General features: G+C 37.4%; 1 protein-coding gene across 9 annotated transcripts in view; it reads right to left on the reverse strand.

Annotated features, from left to right (window-relative positions):
- Positions 1 to 23,714, reverse strand: part of ADCY7 (adenylate cyclase 7) — a 62,672-nt gene that overhangs the window by 16,053 nt on the left and 22,905 nt on the right. For 7 of the 9 annotated variants that reach the window (XM_068693573.1, XM_068693567.1, XM_068693570.1 and 4 more), the window contains 13 exons: positions 16,423 to 16,949; positions 14,947 to 15,147; positions 12,768 to 12,929; positions 11,825 to 11,974; positions 9,396 to 9,544; positions 8,966 to 9,077; positions 7,559 to 7,686; positions 7,149 to 7,307; positions 3,491 to 3,623; positions 2,106 to 2,291; positions 1,947 to 1,990; positions 923 to 1,003; positions 39 to 111 (listed from right to left, as the gene is read on the reverse strand). In XM_068693573.1, coding sequence (XP_068549674.1) covers positions 39 to 111; positions 923 to 1,003; positions 1,947 to 1,990; positions 2,106 to 2,291; positions 3,491 to 3,623; positions 7,149 to 7,307; positions 7,559 to 7,686; positions 8,966 to 9,077; positions 9,396 to 9,544; positions 11,825 to 11,974; positions 12,768 to 12,929; positions 14,947 to 15,147; positions 16,423 to 16,593 — 1,749 coding nt within the window. In that variant the 5' untranslated portion in view covers positions 16,594 to 16,949. Of the gene's footprint in view, positions 1 to 38; positions 112 to 922; positions 1,004 to 1,946; positions 1,991 to 2,105; positions 2,292 to 3,490; positions 3,624 to 7,148; positions 7,308 to 7,558; positions 7,687 to 8,965; positions 9,078 to 9,395; positions 9,545 to 11,824; positions 11,975 to 12,767; positions 12,930 to 14,946; positions 15,148 to 16,422; positions 16,950 to 17,038; positions 17,180 to 22,120; positions 22,145 to 23,714 lie in introns of those variants that run through there. The other 2 variants (XM_068693575.1, XM_068693574.1) reach the window with 2 other exon arrangements.

The raw sequence follows: 23,714 nt of genomic DNA on the forward strand, positions 1-23,714 counted from the left end.
AAATAAAGACTGAGAAGGATTGTTTTGATCTTACCAACCTCTTTTTCAAGACCAGGTTCTGCAAATATCAGTGAAAATCCATAGAAGTCATCAGATTTGCTACACCATGGACTACATACAAAGAGACACGTGTTACAAGAAGTATGCAGCAGGCCCAGGGAAGAGTGCAAGAGCACTGTTGTAGTTACAGCTCTGCAGTACACAGGGTGTTGGTGCCATGGTTTTATACACATCTGACAGCTCTGGAAGGTCTTTATGTTTCATAGGGTGACACATGAGCTGCTAAATTTTAATGTTGACAGGCAGATCCAAAACTTCCACAGACAGCAGTGTTTGGTAGTTACACACAAGATATAATCCCAGACTTTTTTTTTTTTTTTTTTTTTTTTTTTTAGTTTCAAGTATAGGAACATATAACATCAAATGTTAGAGATGGCTTACAGCTTCCAAACACTGCCCATAGGTATTACCAGACATTACAGTATTAGCAGCCTTGCTATGATTTATGTCTTTATACATAAATTTTGTTCAGAACTACACCCCATTTCCTCATAGATCTTATCGTAATAATCAGAATGCAAATATTGACTTCCTATCCCCGTACTGCAGTTCACCTCATAATTTCAGAGGGTCCTAAGAAAAAAAGCAGTACTTTTGCTATTTCATAGTATCAGATCACATTGAACAGCTAAGCTAACCATTTGCTTCTTGTTCTAATAATGAAAATAGTGATATTATTACTGCAAACTAAAGCAAAAAGAGAACTTCAGTAAACAAAACAAAACAAAAAAAAAAAAAAAAAAAAAGAGCAAGACAAACTCCTGGTAATGTTTTCAAAAAATAAATTTGCTATCTAGACTTAAAATTGTGAATGCGAATTATTCTTGAAGAAAATATGAGAAAAAAATAAAGTACTGCATACTTCGTTGAACTGAGTCCCTCGATGGTTGACATCATTTCATCATAAATATCTTCTTCTATCCTTCCCTTTTGAGATGAATTTCTGTGAATATGAAGTCCATGTCACAAATGCTATTCAGAAACAATTAATGGCTTATAGATACAATTCCTCTTTATCCAAACTCCTTAAATATGTAGAAAAAGTTATGTACTGTGGGATTATCAGACATTGTTTATCTTATTTAAACAGCTTTTTGATAAATATATGTATCCTAAAACACATTAAAATAACATCTGGGTACTTTCAAAATCAGACAACTATTTTAAAATAATTTATGTACTTTTTCAAATAGACCAAAGTCAAATGCATGGCAAGCACAAACAAACATTAGCAAAGCAAAACTCCAAGACAGAAATCAGATAAGGTATGCTTTCTAGTGCTGATAATGGCAACATCAGAAAGCAAAGATGAAACTAGAAATTCCTATTAACTTCTCCTTCCTCTTACACAGTTATCTCGTAGTCCTATAAAAAGACAGTGTCCTCGTTACATCTAAATGTCAGTACTCAGAATCCTAGAAAGACAAGAAACCCAGGAATAAAGAGAGGGAAATGACATTTAAGCCACTTTGACAACTGAGTGTAACTGGCTGGCTATGAGTAAAGATGGGCTCAAAATTAGCATCCTTAACCACTAAGAGGTTAACCCAGGAATGTGTGAGCTGTTAGGCAAGGGAGGACCCTCTAATTATTTCTAAGTAATATAATGGAGGTAAACAATATAACAGAGTATGTGCTCTTTAAGTACTTGAGCAACAAGATCATCCCACTACCAAAAACCAACAGGTTACTGCTGGGAATCAGCAAAGAAGTTTTTTTCAGGACTTAAAAAAGGTCTCCACCAAGAAGGGATAATAGAAATGGCTTTTGCTGCAAGAAACTTGTGAAAGCCTTAAAGAGTTATACATCTGGGAGTCCTGTATCCTTCAAGAAAGAATGGCTTTTTCCTAAACCACAACAGTTTCTAAGCACCACCAAAACCAAACCTGTCAGAAGTCCTCTGGCGCCCAGTGGAACACAAAGGTATTTCCTAAACCAAATAAGGAATAAAGAACAAGTTAGAACAACAGAAACTCAGCCTCAAAAAGCATCAGATTTCAAGTAGTTCAGATTTTTAAGATGACAATAATTATTTAAACCCTCACCTTTCTTTTCCTTCCTTGTGAAATGGAAGAGTCACTGCTCACGCTTTCCCTATGGTTCAAGTGGGCAAAGGGCCTGGCTGCTCCCCAGGACTCCAAATAACGTGTCATCCGAACAGATGCTCGCATCTTCAGCCCATCATTAACTCTTGTTTTAGGAAGATGATTATTTGACACGCACTGTTTGGACTAACAGAAAAATGCAGTAACTTAGAAAACAGAAAGTGATACAGATTACAAACAAATGAAGCTCAGGGTAGCTAAGTAGTTTAAGAACAATCTAGCAACTTACTAGGACTCTAAACATTCATTGGCGATGTGTCAGCCAACCTTTGTCTCACTTAATTAATTTGGGCTAGAGCAAATCATGACATAATTAATTTGGTTGAGCTCCCATTACAAGCCTTCACTTGTGAAACAACTTTCAAGCTTCCTGGTTTATAAGTGATGATGTGAGAGATCTGGGATCTCAGATGCAGTTTCCTCGCAGTCAGCACAAGAGCAGAAGCATGAGATATTCAATTTCTGAGCTAGGGCATATCAAAACATAGGTCAGGAGAAGATCCCACAAATGACACTCTGCCTTAGATGACATCCCTACGCAGCAGGTGAACAGCCAGGCAGTACTCATACAGCAGTACCTCCTTAGGCGTCTTCAAGTGAGTAGGGACTATTTAAACAATTAGATCTTAAATCTGAGAACATATGCAATGTATATGATTGCGCGCGCATGCACACTGTGGCATACATAAAACATACAAGTAAAATAAGCTTGAGTTGTTGATAATTCAAAGTGACTCCCATAAAGATCCTGAAGGAAAGGAGTTTGTCTTCATTCTTCTTTCTTTTAAAATATTTTATTGTCAACCACAAGCCAATTCAAACCATCAATACCCAATGTGTTTGTGGTTATCTGGCCCTAAGTAGGTAACCAGCAGTTATCTGTATACCAGCATACCTTGAAAATAAGGTGAATCTCATTGAAAACACTGAGGAAGAAGTTGTCAGAAGCCACACCACAGAGAATATTTTAACTGAAAGTGGCTACACAGTACAGGTGCACTTTCGTTACTTCATCCCACCTTTTGACCTTAATTTGAGAGTCACACAGCTCAAGCAAATACATAACCCAATATAGATTTTGACTCTATGCAGGCCATGTAAGAGATTTCAGCGTAACACTTATTACCTTCAAGCTAATAGACATTTCACAGAACAATAGGATATGCTTTCAGATCTAAAGTCCCAAATCAAAGCTATTCAGATGACTCATTCCATGTTTAAATTCTGTTCCTGAATTAAAAAGATGTATGCAAAGCAGATAGCTATGCAATTAAAATGCATTTTTTTTTTTTTTTTAATATACATGTTTAAAAACATGCACATACCCTTGGATCAACCACCAAGTAGGTTTTGATATTCATGGATTCAAGGTAAGGATCTCTAAGGTGTCCATTTCCTTCTTCTACTTCATAAGCTTTGCCTAGGTGATTTAACGTTGCTTCAGTGATGTGTACACGGCTGAGAATGAAAGAAAGAACAAGAGACCCAAACATTTACAGAAAGGTCATATTAAGCATCTCATTTACATTTCAAAGGCTACTGCTGACATTTCTGCTTTTCAGCCATTCTGTGCTTTGGCAGCCAACTCCAAAATCCTGCTAGTACCTAAAACAATATTTGCAATCCATTGCTGCAGATCTTTGTGGCACATCCTTCATAATAAACATGCCAAAAAACACTTTCCAGATTGGGATACTACCAGCATAAAATTAAAGTGAAATAAACACGGTCGGAGACAAAGAGAAATACAAGAAGCAAGAAGAAATATGATCACGGGAGATTCAACGACTAACAAAACAGACATACAGGCAGGTTGTTTCAAACAGCAAGAGCCACAAGGAAAGTTCACATACAAAGCACAAGGGAGGACTGCCTTACGCAGGAAACACATGGGGAGGGGAGGAGAAATTGATAAAGAAAATATTGAAAAGAGTTGGAAAAGTTTTTGTTGTTGTTGTTTTCAGGACAATTCTGAAAGTCTGTCGTTTCTAACTGAAACAAATCGAGTGTAACACAGCAACAGCAACAGACTTTTAATGGGAGCAGCTAGCACTTGTCTGTACCCACTCATGTTTTCCCTTGGATGTTCTCTAGTCCAGTATCCTGAATCATGTATTTCCATACAAATAATGAGTAATACCTTTCCACAGAATCTCTCAACAAGAGACTTTAGTACATTCATAGAAGTCTACATGTGCATATATGTGTATAAACAGATAAATAAATACTTTTTTGTTATATTATTTCTAGTTGTTCATCTTCCCACTGCTTTTCTGAGTTTCCCTTGGCACTGAGGGGTTAACTACTGCGCAGTCATTCCTACAGCCTGTCAGCACGGAGCTGGGAGCAGAACATTTCCAGAATGGAAGCTGACAGCACTACAGAAAGAAAGGAGATGGTCCCATCCATCTCAGCTTCCTTATCCTGCAGAGGATACCTGAAGATAATTTAGCCAAGACCTGGAGACCACTGCCTATGGCTTCCCACAAGGAAGAAAAAAATTCTTCAGTTCTTTCAGAGTTAGAAGGTAAGAGTTTTGGGATACAGAGGATGCATGGTTTTGTTTACTGGTAATTGTCTCAAAAGACTGGTTTTTCTAATTGTTACCTTAGTTAAGCAGTTTTGTAGTAGAGGCAAACCTTCAAATCTAAAATTGTATAGCCTGCTTTAGATCATCATTTTCCCCCCCAATCAGAACCGAAGCATACTGGGTGATGTCTGTATTAAATGAGCATCAAATCAGTCATGTACTGCAGTAAGTTTCCTGTTTTCTACTTATTTCATTTGTTAGTATCCATAATTTTCCAATTTTATCAAGAATCCTCTCCCCTTTTCCCAAAGTCACACACTATCATAGCACATTTCAGATCTCACTGTATATGTCTTCCTATTTAAATGACTACGCTGACAACTTCTCAACGGTTACTGGTGCTTACTGGACTCCAAGTTGCTAATGTTGCCTCTCAAAGGCGAGTTTTAATACGCACCAAGGCACCTAATGTTAGTGCACAATATCTAACATATGCACTCTCGTTTCCCTGTGCTAAGAAGTCTGAGAATAACACATCACAATTTTTCAGGCATATACATTAGAGAAATAGTCAGAAATGCATTTTTAGTTTTGATGTTATGCTTTTTCTTTCTGCTTTACCAGTGTATTACATTGTTATGAATACAAATTCTTTTTAGTCTAGAAAAGAATGAGGATATTCAGTCAAAGGAAATAATATATATATAAAAGGAGAAGTTTCCCTGCATCCTTTCAAAAGTCTTCAGAATTTCTTCATTGACAGCAGCCTAAAATATATATACTTCCTATTTTAAATGAAACCCTCAATGACAAAATTTCTTCTGTCTTCCAAAGGAGCAGAACTAGCTAGGATTGCAAGCTATGGAGAATCCCAGACAGATCACTGTTCCACAGAGGAAGCTACATAGCAAATATAAATCCCCCCTTTCCCTATGAGGCTTAGTTTTCCAGGAATTGAAGGTTTCCTTCAGCTAGTTTTAACATGTGAAAAGCAAGTGCTAGACATGTATAGCTACAGAAATTATTAACTGTAATATCTTGGAATCAGCAAGCCAACCTAAAAGAGCTTCAATCAAAGAGAGAATCAAATATAAGCATGACAAACATAATGGAATAATCAGTTTTTAACGTTAGGCGATAGTCCTAAACATGACTAAAAAAATAAACTTTCATGCCATGTTCAGAGTCATGTTGTTTGCTTTACCAACAAAAGAAATTTTACAACTCCATATTCTTGTTTCATCATGCAGAATCACAGTAAAACACTCAACCTGGATGGCATTGTAACTGTTATCTAAGATCCAATTAGTTTGTTTTCTGTTTCTGTTACCAATGAAAGAAAAGAACTCATATCCCCTTACTATTTTGCAGAAAATCACTTTAAAGTTACAGGATTTTACCTAAACTGTGTTCAAGGCATGCAAATAAGATGACAATTGCTGATGATACAATGTTCCTGCTTAGAATCACTTTCCAAGAGAAACGAGTATCTTAATGCTTAATGTTTTTTAAACATATACCCCTCCGAACGTCATTGCATTAGTAAGCATTAATTTGCACAAGCTACCAAGAACATGCAAAATTACAGTGTCATTTAGGAATAGAAAAAGGAAAACCTGTAACATTATCTTTTTTGTACAGACTACTGAAAAGAAAAAGATTTTTGCTCAATTCTAATCTCTGATTCAACTTCAAATCAGAAAACAGGAATATTTTCCTCAATGTGGAACATGCAAAGTACTGCTATTTTTAGAAGCATTTATATTTGTCCTTTTCATAAGGATCTTCAAAAAGGTAGCAAAAAGATTAACCTCAGGCCCAACACCCTACACTGCTGAGCAATACACACCAAGTTACACTACTGCTTTGCCTCAGTTCTTCCACCCAGGACTACTCATTCTGCTTCTCATTCTGCCCATGGCAAATGCTATGCAGAAAGAATACACAACAGTCAACAGCTCCCAATTCTTGCTTGGCCACTTCTCACCAGCGTCTATTTTAATTTCTGAGGGTTGGGGCTTGTGGTGTGTTTGAATATAGAGCTAAGATCAATTGGTCCCACCTGATTTATATGTCAACAGAAACATCAGGTAAATATGCTGCTCTGCCTTGTCAACGTAAGAAGTGCATCTATTCTTTATCTAAACTTAAAATTACACTATGGAATACAAGTTAACAAATGCACTGCTAAAGCCACACAACTTTCTCAAATGAAGGAGAGTTCAAGTAGTAGTTATTTTCCTGAGAAAACAATTGTATAGCGCATTGAAAAGTAACCATCAGAAAATATTAATATTTTACTGCTCAAGTAAGTAAGTACACATTTGACCTATTTTCTTCATGCCATTAGGATGATTTGCATTATGGCACAGTTACAAATTCCAGACTCGTAAGCCACAATTATGAAAATGGTGATGGTAGAGTGAGCCAGCACTGAGAGCTAAGGTTCTCACCCAGGTACGCCCGCAGACTCCATGCGGTTCGCTAAGGAAACGTCGTGAGACCAGACATCGTACTGCCACTTCCGCAGGCCAATCACACCACACAGCACGTTCCCAGAATGAATACCGACTCTCATGTTGATGTCCACGCCTGTGGCTTCTCTCACCTGCCTATGGAAGGAAGGAAGGAGTTTTACATGTTTTACATTTTTGACTTTGTCTCTTCATTCTGGAGATCTATTAGGGTTCATTCTTAACATACACCCAGTGGAAAGACAAGAGACAAACTTATGACCTAATGTATAACTATCAAACTACAGGTAATAAATGCTTTTTGAAGGTTAACAAGAATACTAAGAATGACTCCATTCAATATCTTCTTAGACTCTATACAATTAAAAAGTGTTCTGTGCTGTACTTACTTTATTGCTTCACACATGTCAAGTCCCATTTTAACACAGTTCCTGGCATGAACTGGCAAGGACACAGGTAGGCCTGACACACAGTAGTAACAGTCTCCCAGGATTTTTATTCTCATGCATTCATTCTCCTGTGAAATTAAACATATTTAGCAGGAAAACAAACAAACAAACAAAAAAAAAAAAAAAAAAAAAAAAAAGTGAACTGCAGGTAGGCCAATGACGCCAAATCTCGGACTTGTCTACACCATTTTGAGGAAGTCAGGCTCCATTCAATCTTGTTTGAAGCAAAACCTACTTCTAATTTTCTGAATCCAAGCACCTGGAAGGTATTAGATATGACTGCTTCAAGCATTTTTGAAATAAAATAATCTTATTTATTTCTGACTTTATTCTTGGAACTGTTTGCAATTGAGAAACTATAAATGAAATTATAGCAGTGCAAAACTGTCAAAGAATTTACCATCTGAAGGATGAAATCTAATTATCTCTCTTAATATTAGCCTTTAATTTATTAACACCTGAATAATAAGCGGTTTGTTCACCTTTTCTTCAATTTCCTCATGGCAGTCTCATAAATAACATTACGTAGCGACACAAAATCTGCACAGAATTTAGGGAGAAATTAGGGTTTGACTGATGATGAGAGATAGCTTAATTTGGGACACCTTCACCTGCGCAACCATCCCTACTGTGGGAACAGCTCAGCAATTCTTCCATCAACTCTGAAGTACTACAATTTACAACCAGCCCAAGTCAGTGACAATTTATCAAACTAAGCTGTTCTCACTCATCAGTCCAAGCCTTAAGAGAACACATCATTCTCCAACATCTGAAGCCACTCCATAGGTTCTGATTAAGTAAGCTTAGACAGTCCTGTACTTCTGTGTTTCAGAGATCTCTGGGGTACCTTTAGGTTAAAGCTGGTAGACTTTAGTATCCAGCCAAGCATCCAGGTTAGCCATGGACTTAGTTTGGAGCCTACAACGTCCTCACATTGTGGAAGAGATGACTGAGAATATTTCCTTGCAGAACAAAAATAGCACAAAAAGCAGCGATCTCTTCTTACAGCCCAACCACAGAGTTGCAAAAGATCTTGACTCACTAAATCCAAATATTTTTTAAACAGTGCAATTTGCAGAAATTCAAGCATATCACTCAAAATCTTAAATCTGTACCCAAGGAACAGTTGCAATTACCAAATGTCTTTAATCCCAACTTCTACTGTAGAATAAAAAGCTGGTGGCAACTACGATGGCATGATTTATTCCAAGATTTCTTAATAGCTGCTTCAATACAATATAGAAAATATGAAACTTTTACTTTCCGGTACTTGAAGTTTTAACAACTGAATTTTAACTGAATGAAAGTAGTCTTTAATCCCACTCTACAAGAAACTGCAACACATACCTTTGCAATCTGATCAAACTTTCCAAAAAGTTCATTCAGCATTACTACTAGTTCCTTAGGAGAGCAGTCACTGGCAAGGCGAGTAAATCCCACAATGTCTGCATAGAGAATGCTACACAAAAACAAAAGGAAAATAAATAAATAAATGATATATGAAGATATGTCTATTCCGCAGTCAGCTGAAATATTAAAATGCATTTAATGGAAAACACTCCTCCCTCAGAAAAAAAAAAGGGGGGGAGGGGGGGCTCAAGTATCTCAACTCATTAGAAGGCCACACATGAGTTCGGGACAGATTATCTTTCAACGACAGGAAAGAAGCCCACTTCAGCCTGGAAGTCTACCTCTGAATTTTAGTTTCACTGGACAATATGCACTGGTAAAAATTAGCAGCTTATGTCAATATAACTACTTTGGAAATTAAACTTACCTTACATTTTGGTGTCTTTTCACATACAGACTGTGGAAGTTGTTGTCATGCATTTGCCTATTATCATTAGTTTCCTTCAGTCTCTCTATGATTGCTAGCTTCATTTCCATAGATATATGAGCCGGCAGTATGGATAAAAGCAAATTTTCCTAAAGGGGGAGCAAAAAAAATTAATGATACAAAATTCTTCATATAGTGACTTTGAAACTGCAAGATTTTAGTGGCCACAAGAATGAATTAAAGATATAAAACCTCCTTATTCAAATAGCCTTTGCATAATGCATGTCAGGTTCTCCAGAAAAGACTGTTCCATTTCGGTTCTCAAAAGCAAAAAAAAACAATTTTACATTTAAGTGGGTTACACGGGTTGCTGTTTTTTTTTTTTTTGGTTTATTCCTTGTGCCCTAGATGTCACACCTAAGTATGAAACAGGAGAAAGTTAAATAAATAAATCAGTATTACTACAATTTCTAGATAAATTATTTTTTTCCCAACCAACCTCAGGATTACGTTAGCATCTGATAAAAATCTGATGAAATCTCACGCTCTATAGCTAGTAATCTATGCAGCACTAAAAACCCTTGTGAATTCACAAATGCTGAAATAAGTAGCTGAGAACCTCAAGTGCTGGGAACGCAGCAGATACAAAACTCCTTCAACCGACCAGAAACTGATGCCACTGAAACAAAAGTCTTCTGAACTGAGTGAGAATAAAGACTTGTTACAAACCACTTACATACTATTTGACTATTCAGTGCGCTGCATGTTTTGCTGGCTTTGTCTTAAAAGCCTGCTCTTGAAAGAAGAGAGCACTGTGTTGTTGGGCAGAAGACAAAAGGAGAGTAGTTTTAGCCCAGGAAAGGCTCTGCTGCCCCATGGAAAGAGCCACCACAGAAGAGAAAACGTTGTGTGGAGCTACTACAAGCAGAAACTTTTTCAGACAACACTGCCAGCAAAGCCAGATTGTGTAACTGAGTAAAACTCTGCCTGTTTTGACTAAATCTTTGTCCCCTTTTCCTGAGCAAAGGATGCAGCAGTACACAGATGGGAGCAAGCTGCCAGGGTTGCTTAACCAGCACCTACTGGCAGAAATAAATGTGTTGGGATCACAGCAGAAAGAAGGGGTCTGTCAAGTACTTGACTAAACTAGCCATAGGCTGCAGCTTGGCTTGAGGCTGCCTCCCAGAAACAGAAACTACTTCATCCCCTCCCCTAGCGTTTTAGTATTACGGGAGTCAACTTTAGGGACCAATTTAAGCCAACAGAGCCCCGCTGAATGTAACGGGGCCGTTTGATACTGACACATTATACAGCTTTCCAGAAAGCGATGATGAGCCCTGACCTGCATTTCTCACATCATTTCCATTGGGAAAAAGTGGGTGGCAAAAAAGCAGATCAGAATTGTCTGACAAATTACAACACAGATGAAAAGTAAACTGTCCGTAGACTTAAGCTCATCTACATTTCAAACAAGCAACCACAGAAGGCATTCAAGTTACCACATCGCCCAAAGACGTTATAGAAAGCACACTGCTTGTGTAAGCTGCTTAAAGACATCCCTGGCTATTGTGTAGGGAACAGACTTCTGCTAGGGTTTTCATGCAGGTTTGTCATCTCATATCACACGCCTATCATCAGAGGACATGCTGCACCAGCAGTGTGCCATTTTTTTTTTCAACTCAGCCAAGTTGGTCACTTTTCAGCCCCTTCCTTTCATCTCGTAACTTGTGGGCAGAGAACTCAGCACACATCAGCCTTTTACAGCTGCCAGCTTAAACCCTTAACCCAACTTATACCAGGATAAAAGAAGAAAGGCATACTAGTTTCACTGATACTTCTTTACAGTCCTTCCTCAGTAGAAAACTCATGTTTCTTGCCTACTTCTTTAAATACTGCTGGAGTTTAGAGATATAATACATTATGATGTTTTTTGGAGTATGACTATAAATTATATATGTTTTTTTTTTCTCCCTTAAGTTTCAATTTTCTCCTTCTAGCAAAAGAAAGACTTTGTGAGACAAGAAAATAAAAGAACAAATATTGCAGAATTACAAAGCAAAAGCATGACCAAGGGAAGCACAAAACTAACTGTTGAAACTTCCTTACAAGTATTTGTCAGGACACTAAGGACATTTGCTTTTAAGTTACCAGTCCCTTTAACTTCTTATACTAGGAAAGAAGTTAACTGAAATAACTGGAAATTACATTCCTGTTACAAATATTGTGATTTTCATACAGACAAGCCACACAGAACAGCTTCCTCCCTTTAACTTCCTTCTTTTGTTACTAATGGCATAACTTTTGACATTAAGTAGGTATCACAAAGATCAGCCCTAGCCTTTCAACAGGCATTAGTCACAAACCTGATAAAATTACACCAACTTTAGAAATGAAAACAAGCAATTCATAACATGAATTATTTCACTTACTTGTTGCCTCTTTTCAATCTTCAGTTTCATTCGAACCTGAATGCACTTTAACGTGTACCTATACAAATCCCATGAAGCAACCTGCATTTGCCGCTTATGAAATGCACCCATCAAGTTCCCACAAAGGAAAATGACAGCATTGGCAAGTACCTGCACAAGAAGAACAACATTTACCTACAGCAGAACAGCCACTGATCTTTCACCAATACACACTTACTAGTCCCTTAAAAAAAATAAATAAAAAAAGTAGTCGCAGGTCTTAATTTTCCCCTTACCCTGTTACACAAAAAATCATAGCATTTCAATTAGCCAGGATGTGCCTAGGAAATATAAACTAACTTACAAAGTGATGGGCATTCCTGTACGAATGTACAGTAGTACAATGTAAAAGACAATTCTGCTGTATCGCTTAACACTTTCATTTGCAGACACCAGTGTTTGGTTTAGGGATAATCCAGCCAACAAACTCACGCATCAGCATACTGTGTGAAGTCTGGCATCATCTGCAAAAGAGCTGGGGTGCTGCTTTGAACACACCCAATTAATAAGCTTTGGGAACCCTGAAAGGCACCTGTAGCACTCCCAGGGGCAACAGCGGCCCTTTTGATCCACCCAGTAGGCAGTACCAGATGAAGTAAGATAGGACCCATCTGAAACAGCACAGATTGGGAAGAAAGATTGTGGCAAAGTTTGTTGTATTTTAAGTAACATGTTAAAATAAATAAATAAATCTGCTTCTTCTATGCAGGTCAGCAAACCCAAATGCATGACAAATGAAAATAATTATATTTTCATAAAAGCATGCAAAACAGATGTTGGTCCAAGCTCCAAATCCTTGAATTGCATAGACGTTTGGTACTTATCTAAACAGGATAGCTATGCCAGTATCAAGTGGTAATATGACTAGGATATTTAATTTCTTACCCAAGTAGCTTCTCCTTACCTGAAACAGAAGGGATCTCTTGTCTGCCTGAGAATCCTTGGATAACACACTTAGAACGATAATATGGGAGAGAGCAGAAAGAACACTAATTATAACTGCATCTCTCATTCCAAAAGGTAGCATGGTATAAACTGTGAAGATTATGAATAGAAAGAATGGCACCTTTGGGAAAAAAAAAATAAAAATAGTGAGACACACACACCTACATGTTATCATGTTCACCAAAAATCACTAAAGAAGAAGGAAAGTAGCAGCATTCTTGTATATTTTCAAGCCAAACAATAAAATATTGCCATTTCAAAAGCACAGTTAAAAACATGAGGGAAGTAACCCTACAATCTTTGGAGGAATTAGCAGCTATAGATTCATAGATAAAATGGTTTAGCTGACATATCACCTTTAATTTTTCCAGTTGTCCTTGCTCTTTATCCTTAATTTATCCATTACAGCTGAAGATGCACCTGATACATTATGTATCAGGAAGAGCACATTGCACAGATAGCAAAACTGAATAGAAACAAATTTCTCACCTTCTCCAAGTTAGTATTTTAATCCTAAACCACCAGATCACATTTATTTGCTCCATATTTGATAAATACTTCCCAGTGCTGACAGAAGAGAATAATCCCTATTGCCACTACCTACCTATTTAACTGCACAAATTTTACAAAATGCCCAATGATCTGCTACACTGCTACAGATCTGAAGGAACATCTACAGAACTTATATCCATATTTACAGATTTGTTATAGAGATTAGCTCTTACATATGGAAACTAAATGAGACTGATCAGAAGAAAATACTGCAGCGTTCCTGGCTCAGGTCTGTCTCTTCACTGCAGATAGAACTTGTGCTGTACCAGACATCAGCTTCCTTCAAGGAAGTCTCAAGGCCCAGACAACACTTAAATGCTTTGCCAGAATTAAGCAGATTGCTTGGCTGGGACAGAAAGTAGCAAACAAACAAATAAAGGTTTTCATCCAACAAAAAAGTAACCTTTTCACATCCATATTTACTATTTGAGCTGTACTAAAAATCTTTCTACTGTATTTACAACCCTATCAGACTGTTCTGAATGCTGTGTAATTATTATTATTATTATTATTATTATTATTTATAAGCACAGGCAAGCAAAGGTCATACCTGCATTTAAACACTAGCCTCAATCTGTCATAAATTCATAACTTGTGATAAAATTCTGGATTTCACCTATTCACTTCTGCTTTCTAATCTATGGTCTCCTTATTTTTGGTTTTAAATCAACATTATTACCAAATTACAACAATGTAAGGCACTGACTTGCTGCATAGAAAGCAATAAAACCAAATGTTGCTTCATTACACGACTGTACCTATAGTTAATAGTAAGTTTTGTTTTTTTTCCTAAGGCGGCATCTTCTTCCTTAAGTCAAAAAATACTGAATAGCAACTGCAAATACTGATGCTGGATCGAGGCCATAATACAAATCAGATTTTGGTTGTTTAACTCATAATTTATATCTTTCTTTATTTGAGATAAAGAGGGGAAGGGGAAGAGTCAGTAAAACAAGATAAAAACTCATTTTTATTTCATTAAAAACTCTTCTGTTTACATTATGAAAGTTTAGGCGGAGTTTCCTACAGATTATGATATTTTTGGCATCATGAAATTGTCTGTCTTCTGATCAGAGATACTAAGTAATGAACTTGAACCGCACCCAGCTATGCCAGGATGTGTCATTAATTCTTATTGTTCACTTCACCTCTCCCATTGATAGAAAAACTGCTCCCTAGGGCACACCCAGTTCTAGAATCCTTAATACATGTCTTGAACACCACTGTGACACACATAAATTAACAAAGCAAGCATTATTAACAAAAATTTCTCTTCAAGATGAATTCATAATAATTAGTATTTGACCTGCTTAAATAGAATTAAAATTACAACTTAGAGATGCAATTTCTGCATAAATTTATGCAGTTATCCAAATTTCTTAGCTGAACTGTATTTTCACCACCAGAAGAATACAAATAAAAACTGGCCACAATATAAACCAATAAAACCAATTTAGGAAAGTAAACCTAAATCTCAAGAAAAAATATTATGCAGTTATAATGTTCTTAAAAAATAAAGCACACAAGCAGATCTCTATATACTGACCAGTTCTGTATAGGTACATGAATTACCAGGAAATACATACCTGTTCCCATGCTAAAAAATCTTTTTCTCTTTCAAGAAGAGGAATATATCCTATTGTTAGGAAGCAAATCCAAATCATAACTCCAAATAACGTTAGCCATCTCCGAAACAGGGATTCGATACATAAAAGTAAGTACATGACTGCAAATATGACCAGAACAGCACATACTGCAATAATAAAGGCAAGATGCTTTTTTGGGTCCTGCAAAAGTAAAACGAAATGTTATGTTTGGTCTAGCTTTCTCCTTTAGTAAAGATGGAAAATGCATCTATACAGTCCTGGAAAGAGTTTAATTAGCTTTAAAATATGCTAAGCTGAATTCCTAAGTAGTCAAGCTGTGGCAGCATTAATACTTTCTGGTATTCACACACAAAGATAACAATAAATACTATCCTAGGTACCCTGTCTGTCCAGTTTCATCATCATAATTTCCCAAACTAGTCTTTTTGTTGTTGTCTTTTAAGCTGTTATAACTATACTATATTGTACTCAAATAAACATATTTAAAGAATTCAAGCTTTGCTAAAAGGGGCACAACAACTATTTTCTGCAGGTTTTACAGCAGTTGACTTGTAACACATATAAACAGCACTGACATTTCTTTCCATTTTCAAGGAATAAAAGCTAAACAGGATATGAGTGCAACTGGTATGATTAAGTCACTTTCTCATGAAGCACTCTATTTGGAAAATCAGTGTAAGAAGGCAGTGGAGGATTGTAACAGCTCCCTCATTACCCTTTTACAACATTATCATTAAATCAACTCCCCTTTTTACCAGCTGTCAACTGGGCTTACTTGAAGAACACTTGATTTATTTATTTAAAAAAAAATCAACAACAACAACAATCATATTATGCTACACAACAGCAAATTTCTTTAAGGTGCACCTTTCCTATGCCTATAGAATCCCTGCACTTTGCTAAATGACTATTGATTCAACAGATCTCCCATTACATTGTGGGATGGTTTGATGTCTTTTTAGTAAATAAATAAATATACAAATCCTAAAACAAAACAAAAACAAACAAACAAACAAAAACCACCAGGAGTTCATAACCGATGTTAATTTACATTTCTTAGACGAATCTAAAAACAAAGTTTAAAAACAAAACATGCAGGAGACATTCTAACTTATGATTTTGTTGTGTCTTTGGCCCCACTATTACTTATTTACTATCATAGCCACTACTCAGAGAGGATTACTATTTGTTCATAACATATAGGAATGGAAGAACATGCCTCCTCCTAACTGTGCATGTGTAACAAAACTATCTTGTCTCACCCTATCCCTTCAAAAACATACACAGCATTATTTACACAATGACTCCATTTCTTTCAACATCAAACTTTCATACCATGTAGCTCAAAAACTACTTAACCAGAAACGTTGAGTGCTGTTTTATGTGTATGCTATTTTACCTATTTCTCATCATTTTTGAAAACACTGAATACCAACAATTCAATAGTATACTCACATCTTCAAAAGAAAAGATGATAATTAGTATAGTCCAGAAGATGATTGCAATGAAGAGCAGCAATAGCAGGAGTGGATGCTGCTGGCTTGTATAGCGGTACTTCTCATAGAGAGGGTCTGTTATCCTGCAGTCATCATTTTCATTGAAGAAGTATTTACCCTTAGCTGGCATTTTATCCCAGGTTGGCTGCTATTTCTCTCAGTTCCCAGGGCACACAAAAGGACCCAGCTGAAGCCTCTACTTCAAAGAGAATGTCTGACTTTTTGCTGCTGTCTCCACAATCTTTAGCCACGCTGAGCACCCCGGGTTCTCCGATTTTACTTCTCATGAGCACTAACTTCAGATTCCCGATGCAACCAATAGCAAAAGAGTTAGCGTCCCCAAAACCAGGGGCTATTCACCAGTTTCAGGTGGGAATCTCTAGATCAACTTGTACGTGTGCTGCAAGGATTTATTTTTTCTTTAAATTATTTTGAAAGTCTCTACCTTCTTTCCATAAGCTTGAATTTCACTTCCTGAGATGAACTCTGTAGAAAAACAGTATTATTAAGTTAGGTGTCTTCAGACAAAAGTGCACAACATTCCCCCTGCCCAAAAAAAGCACACTTAAACTCACTATCTGTATGCTCTAAAGAGCAGCAACTGAAAGCTGCTTCTGGCTCACAGAGTGGAAGCCCGACAGCCCCTTGCACAGGCGATGCTGTCTTAACAGCCACAGAGGCAGGGCTCCAGCAACACTTGGCAGCGGCTGCTCAGCGTGCACCATCACACCTTACTCCACCAACTGAAACTTCATTTGAAAAGTGTACTAAATTTGGTTTGTTTCCTTTTGAACAAATGATGTATTTTCCATGGGCGCAGCGTGCAACAGAAACTAAAGACAATTCACGCTAGCAAGACTGGAAGAACTAGTAAACGTGCTGGTTTGAGGGCAGAAAGTTTGCTAACCAGCTGACGTGGAAACGTGTTGAACAGCGAGCATACAGCTCCCTTCTGAAACCAAAAGATGCAATTGATTTTTTTGTTTTGTGGGTTTTGTTGTTACGAAACAACACTTTTGACGTGATGCACATATATAAATCATTAATCATAATACATGTTTCTTGCTTTAATTCTTTTTCAAAATGTGTATTTTAATTTTATTTTTCTTACTCCTTTCACAATTTGTTTAATTAAAAAGGATACCGAAAATTAGAAAGGAATACAACCGAAGCCAAAATTCACTCAACTATATATTAAAAAAAAAAAAAAAAAGCGTCTAAAAAAGCTTCTAGCTCTATATATTTCATTCAACTCCAATTAATAGCGTTTCCAGGGCAAAGTGTGCATTCTATTAACAATGAACATTAAGAGATTAACTGTATTGGTAATTACTAGTTACCAACGTTTTTCAAGTACGTTCGTGAATATAGCTCATTCAATGCCAAGAGACATAAAACAAAAAAGCAGGGGGATGGGATGGCGGGGAGCATGAAAAACAGGCTTTCAGAAGAAGTTTTATTAGAACTTGATAACGGGACGACAGCTTCTTTGCCACTTGACTGCCGTCACCATGGTGCCCAAGACTATTTCTCTGGGGAGAAAGAACCAGCTAAAAGAAAAGCCAAACTCTAGCCAGTTACTCTAAGGCAAAACTTTCAACGGCGCATGTTCCCACTGCATTCACATTACAACCAGAAGCAGTGTTAAGGAATGCAGATGCATATTGAAATCTGAAATAAAATAAGGTGTGTTTCAATAGATCTTCCCCTTGTACAGTTAATGGCACACCTGTGCCATTGTTAGGCACACCTGTACTTGCTGTTACTGAGCTTTCTTTCCTAATAAAAAGGTCTCCTATATTTCACCTGAAAAAAATCCCCTGGCACTTATGCTATTTGCATACACATCATTGCGCTCTTGCAAAGGTGTGTGGATGCATCGTAGAAATCAGTGACAGTCACAGAATCACAGAACAGTTTGGGTTGGGAGGGATCTTAAGGATCACCCAGTTCCCACCCCCTGCCATGGGTAGGGACCCCTCTCTGTGTATATTTTCAGAAGACAAAGAAAAAATTATTTAATATACTCACTGAAATACAATTTTATGGTAATTTTTATGATAATAGATATTTTGTAAGGTTCTTTAAAAAAAAGCCTTTTTCCAGTTCACAAAACCAAATCCATTTTCTAAAAATAACCATTAATTACTAAGCAGTGATACATTCACAATTATGAGACACACAATGCTGTCTTGGGCTACTTAATCTGCAATCCAAGAAAAATGACTTCACAGCTATCCTTCTGCCATTTATTCTTCTGACTCTGCCAAGGAAAACACACCACCAGGCACAATCTATTCTTCAGAACTGCACTGTGGCTTTGGTTCAGTTATCTAATGCTCAAAAGATGAAAAAGATGTCAAATATCAACTTTAATACTACTCAGGGATGGCTTCAAGAGTTTTACAGGACACAAAAATCAGAGAGGCACGTCTCTTCAATGACTTAATCTGTCTCAATAAAGTAAGAGAGTGCTACCTTACTGATTCACATATTCCTTCCAATTGTTACCCTGACATGCACTGCAAGTAATTACTAACGAGCCCTGGGTCACAGCACTTTCTTCTCAAAAACTCCATTAAATAAAGAAATCCTCAATTGGTACCGTATTGGTTTAACAGGAATCTGTAACACACTACCCAAATACTACTTGGAGATGAATAATTCAGTTCTGGACTAATTTCAGTTTGCATCCTGCATCCACTGCCACTACCAGAACCCTTTTTAAAAAGAGCCAACCAGCAACTTGTGCTTCTTCAGTACAAGCAAAATATTTTAAAACTTCAAATTGCTTAACCAGACTTGAACACAAAAATGGTAGTGATATTAGTTCCTCCCATTAGCTTAAAATTTCCTTAAAAAAAGATCTATTCTTCAAGAAACTAACAAACTTAGCTGAAAGTTTCCAGTCTTTTTGTCCTTCCTGCACCTTTGATTTTTTTTCCCAACAGCCACTTTAAAGAAGAGAAGAAACACTTATGAGAGGGAGAAACGTTCTGTCTCAGAGATGACATGACACACTAGTAAAATCATCAGTTGAAGGCATTGCTGTTTATGTATTTAAGGATCACATGAGCACTGTTCACCACAGCATCACTTTTACTTTTTTTGGTCATTGCTTCTTGGAGTTTTGGCATTCTGACACTACAAGAGAGATGCAACCCTCAGCTGGCAATAGACCACAAAGTCCAAACAGCACTCCCAGAAGCACCAGCAACAAAAAAAAAAAAAAAAAAAAAAAAAAAAAAAAAAAAAGCTCTGGTCATCTGATCATCACTTTATCAAGAAAAAAGCTAAAAAAGCTTTCTTTGGAAGTCTTCGCCACGTTCTGAAGAATTAGAAAGGAGAAGGAACAATTTGTCAACAAGATAAGTTCAGTGTATACATATATATATATATTTATATATATATACACACACACACACAGAAATAACCCCAATAGTATGGATTGGAAGCTGCACTGAGAACTGACCAAAATGTCTACCAAACAAATGAATAAAACTCAATCAGATCTAGATGAGTTCCAGCCCTGCGCATGCCAGTTAACGTGAAAAATATTTGGTCAGATAAAGAAGTTGACCCAATGAATATACAAGAGCATTGGACTCGTGATAGGAAAAAAAAAAAAAAAAAAAATCAAACGGGAAACTGATCTGGGAGCTTGCATCACTCAGACAAGAGGCACATCACCTGATGGGGTTACAGCACCCCTGTGCCCCCACCACTGCCAGGACTTCCCTCATTTTCCATCTCCAGCCATGTCCTAAACAGCATGCAGAGGGTGCTGAAGGCCGGGTAACTTCTGATCTGTCCTAAAGGGCCAGTGCCATGGCAGGGTGAGCAGGGAGACAAGGGAGAACATCTGAGGCCCTGAGAGCACAGCAGAAAGCTCTGTCACAGCGGCTCAGAGAGCGTTCTTCCTTCCTGGCAGCACAAGGTGGAGCGACAGAACGACGTGCTACCTGACAAAAAAAATCATCTGATAACAACAAAGAAGCTCTTGGTAGGGCCTTCCTTTATCCTATTTATGAAGCACACACTGTTCTCAGGTTTCAGACTGTGGAGTGGACCTGGCAAATCCATATCCTTCTGCTCAGTCTCCCACTCAGGACTGACGCAGATGGGCAGGAATCACATCCTTTCTCCCCTTTCCTTACAAGTACTGTCCCTACCAGACACTGACCGAGTTGATGCCATTCCAAGTAGGATCCAAGTACGCTGCAGTTCTGTTTTCCATTTTGAAATTATCGATGTATTCACAAACACATTCTCAGTAACTGCCTGGATAATAAGTACTTATTTTTCTACTTAGCTGCTCATTTGCAGCTAAGTCTTACTCACCTCAAGCTGTTTACTGAAAAGCAGTCTCATCCATGAAATGCTAAAACCAAACCGTAATAGCAAGAATCAAGTAAAATGACATATATTGCCTTATTTTTCTCAATAGCCAAAGCACAAAAGTGAGCAGAAGCAGTTTTTCTGTTTTTGACTACTACAGCCTCAAAGAAAAAGGTGCACTTTTGATTTTCATTCCATCTTTTGTTTCACACAAATGACAACAGTGTTTCTGAAATTACATTAGCAATTTCCATGACAAGAATGATTGCTGACCATAATTACCCATTAGCAGATATTAAAAGGGAATCAGGAATCTGTAATCATCAAATTGAATAATTGCAGGAGTATTAGTAGATGAATTATGAATTTCAGGCAAAAATGATCTACAGCCTAGTGGACTCCACAACTAATTCAGTCTTAGGAAATGAATGTTAGCAATCCTTTTGGATTTTGCATACTTCGTAGCAGTCACCACAGGAAATACCACTCATGTTAAAGACAACACTTCTTCCTTTTAGGAATTTGCTTCCAAATGCTAGCCTGCAGTCATCTTAGCTTTTTCTGCTCCTATGAAAATATTAAAAGGAGAACAGACACATTTGTAATGCCTTATCTGCTATCAGCACTAAATTTAACTTGTGCAGTAAGTTTCTTTACAAAGGTAAACCATTTTTGTACCCTAAAGTTCTTTGTGTGTCATTCCACCTTCCTTATTTATGTTTAATTTGTCAAAAATTCCTTCTGGAAAACGGAAAAAATCTGATATACATTTACCTTGCTTTCCTATTAAAAGTGAGCATTCATGCAATTAAGCTTCAATGCATGATCACTCAAAGCTCGATTTACATACAAAAGCCAAAACAATACAAAAAAGTAGCCTGACAATTGGAAAAAAGTCAGGAAACAGAAGAAACCCCAACGTGTCAGAACAATTGTTATCAATGAAATAAAACAAAGGTTATCACTATGCACTCAGAGCCATAATGATGACAGTGCTGAATACTCTGCAAAGAAAAACTAAAACATTCTCTATTCACATTCCTATCTGAATAGATTGCTTCTTCTCATGACATGTGTGGTACAATAGCCTTTAAAATCAGAACAACTTGTGTAGTAGTAATTTGAATATAGTTTTCCAGCCACTGGTAGAAACAGAAGATGAGAAATAGCAGAGGCCATGGTTTCACACACATCTGAGCCGAGCAGGCAGCTCCGAGCACAAGAAGGAGAAGGTGTCTCCCACCTGGACCCCTCTCCTGGCCAGCCTGCCCAGGCACCCAACTCCAGCACCCTCTGGCCCCTCTTCTGAGCCTACTCACCAAGGAAAACAGAAAGCTAGTTTTGCCCTGTCACTTCTCTCTCTGGGTGCTGGAGAGTGTCAGCAAGCAGAAGCATCCGATGAGCTCCAGAGCTGGCCCAGCTTTTGGAAAGGAAAGGCAAACCACAAGTAGGGGAGCAAGGGCAGCAGTGAGTTGCTAATTGACTCATCAATTCTCACGGGTCCACAGCCCAAAAAGAAGTTTACTGATAACATCGCATCTGGAGCTGGCAAACACCACTATGGTTACAGGACAGGCTTCAAGGAGAGCCATTAGCCCGTCACAAAGAAATCTCTGTGCTACTGATCCACGCAGGACACAGCAATGACTACAGAAGATGACTCAGGAAACTAAAGACTCATAATTTACAACTAGCTCGTAAACTAAGCTAAGTAAAAGAGGAAAAAGAATCCATATAACCAGAGCAGTGTGACTAAATTAGATGGGAGAGTTCACTGCTGTTCCAAGGTAGTTTATTGTGCAAACATAAGGCAGCTCAAACAACAATCTCTCCAGCCTTATAATTAACTTCAGTTTCTATCTCAGCAGGAAAAAAAAAGTCCTTTATAATGCTGATTTTCATAAGCAACAAACTCCAGGGTGTAAAAAAAGTATTATCACACCAGAAGAGAATTCAGCTGTGCTTTGCATCTTTCAAAGTCCAAGGTGTGTGATTATTTCATGAGTCCCAGACACTGCGATGTACCTCACAGATAGATTTTCTGACTAACTGGTTTAAAATTGAATTTATGACTACAAAAGTCAATATCCCACTTACAGTAAGTTTTTTTTTTTTTTTTTATGTGACCTGTTTTAAAAGTCACGTCTTTGAACAGTGTCCTCAGAAGTCAGGATAAGTTTTCATTGTATAATTTCAATTATATCAAAAGCAGAACACTTGTTCAGTTATTTATAGTAATAAAGAGCAACATAAAATACATTACCAAAAAAAAATCTCAAATACAGAATATTTAGCTTGAAGACTATAGGTGAATATTTAGCTTGAAGACTATAGGTAAAATAGCGTTTCCAACAGAGGAGGGAAGGAGGGAGACTTAATTTTTCATACTGAATACCCCTGATTTTTACAGAAACTGAACTCCCTGATATTTTCAAAACATTTTCCTTATATGGGAAAAAATACATTACACCAGGTAATACTCAGTCTATACTGAAAATAGTACTAAGAAAAAGGATCATTTAAAGAAAGGCGTGTTCAAACTGACAAGTTTTTTGTCCTGATGTTATTGTTTAGGATGCTAAAGCTGACAAGCTCCCTCAGCTTAAAAGACTTACGTAATTACATCCAGACTTAAATCTCTCTCATTTGTATAGCAATATTTTAAATACATGTATGCCTCCACTTTTCTCTCTCCCTAAAGCAACCAAGAAACAGTCTGCTGATGTGCCAGCGCCAGAACACATGGACGTAACTTGCCTCTTCTTACAGCTAGGTACGCCAGGAGACGCTCAATAAATCACAGTGAGTGCAATGTGCATCACACATTACTTTTACCTTCCCCCCGCCTAATTTAGTTATTTAGGGGGAGTGTTGCAGTTCCAGAGAAATGCATGTTTCCCACCTCTAGGGTAA

This window comes from Anas acuta, chromosome 10 (assembly GCF_963932015.1).
Source record: "Anas acuta chromosome 10, bAnaAcu1.1, whole genome shotgun sequence".
Classification (NCBI taxonomy): domain Eukaryota; kingdom Metazoa; phylum Chordata; class Aves; order Anseriformes; family Anatidae; genus Anas; species Anas acuta.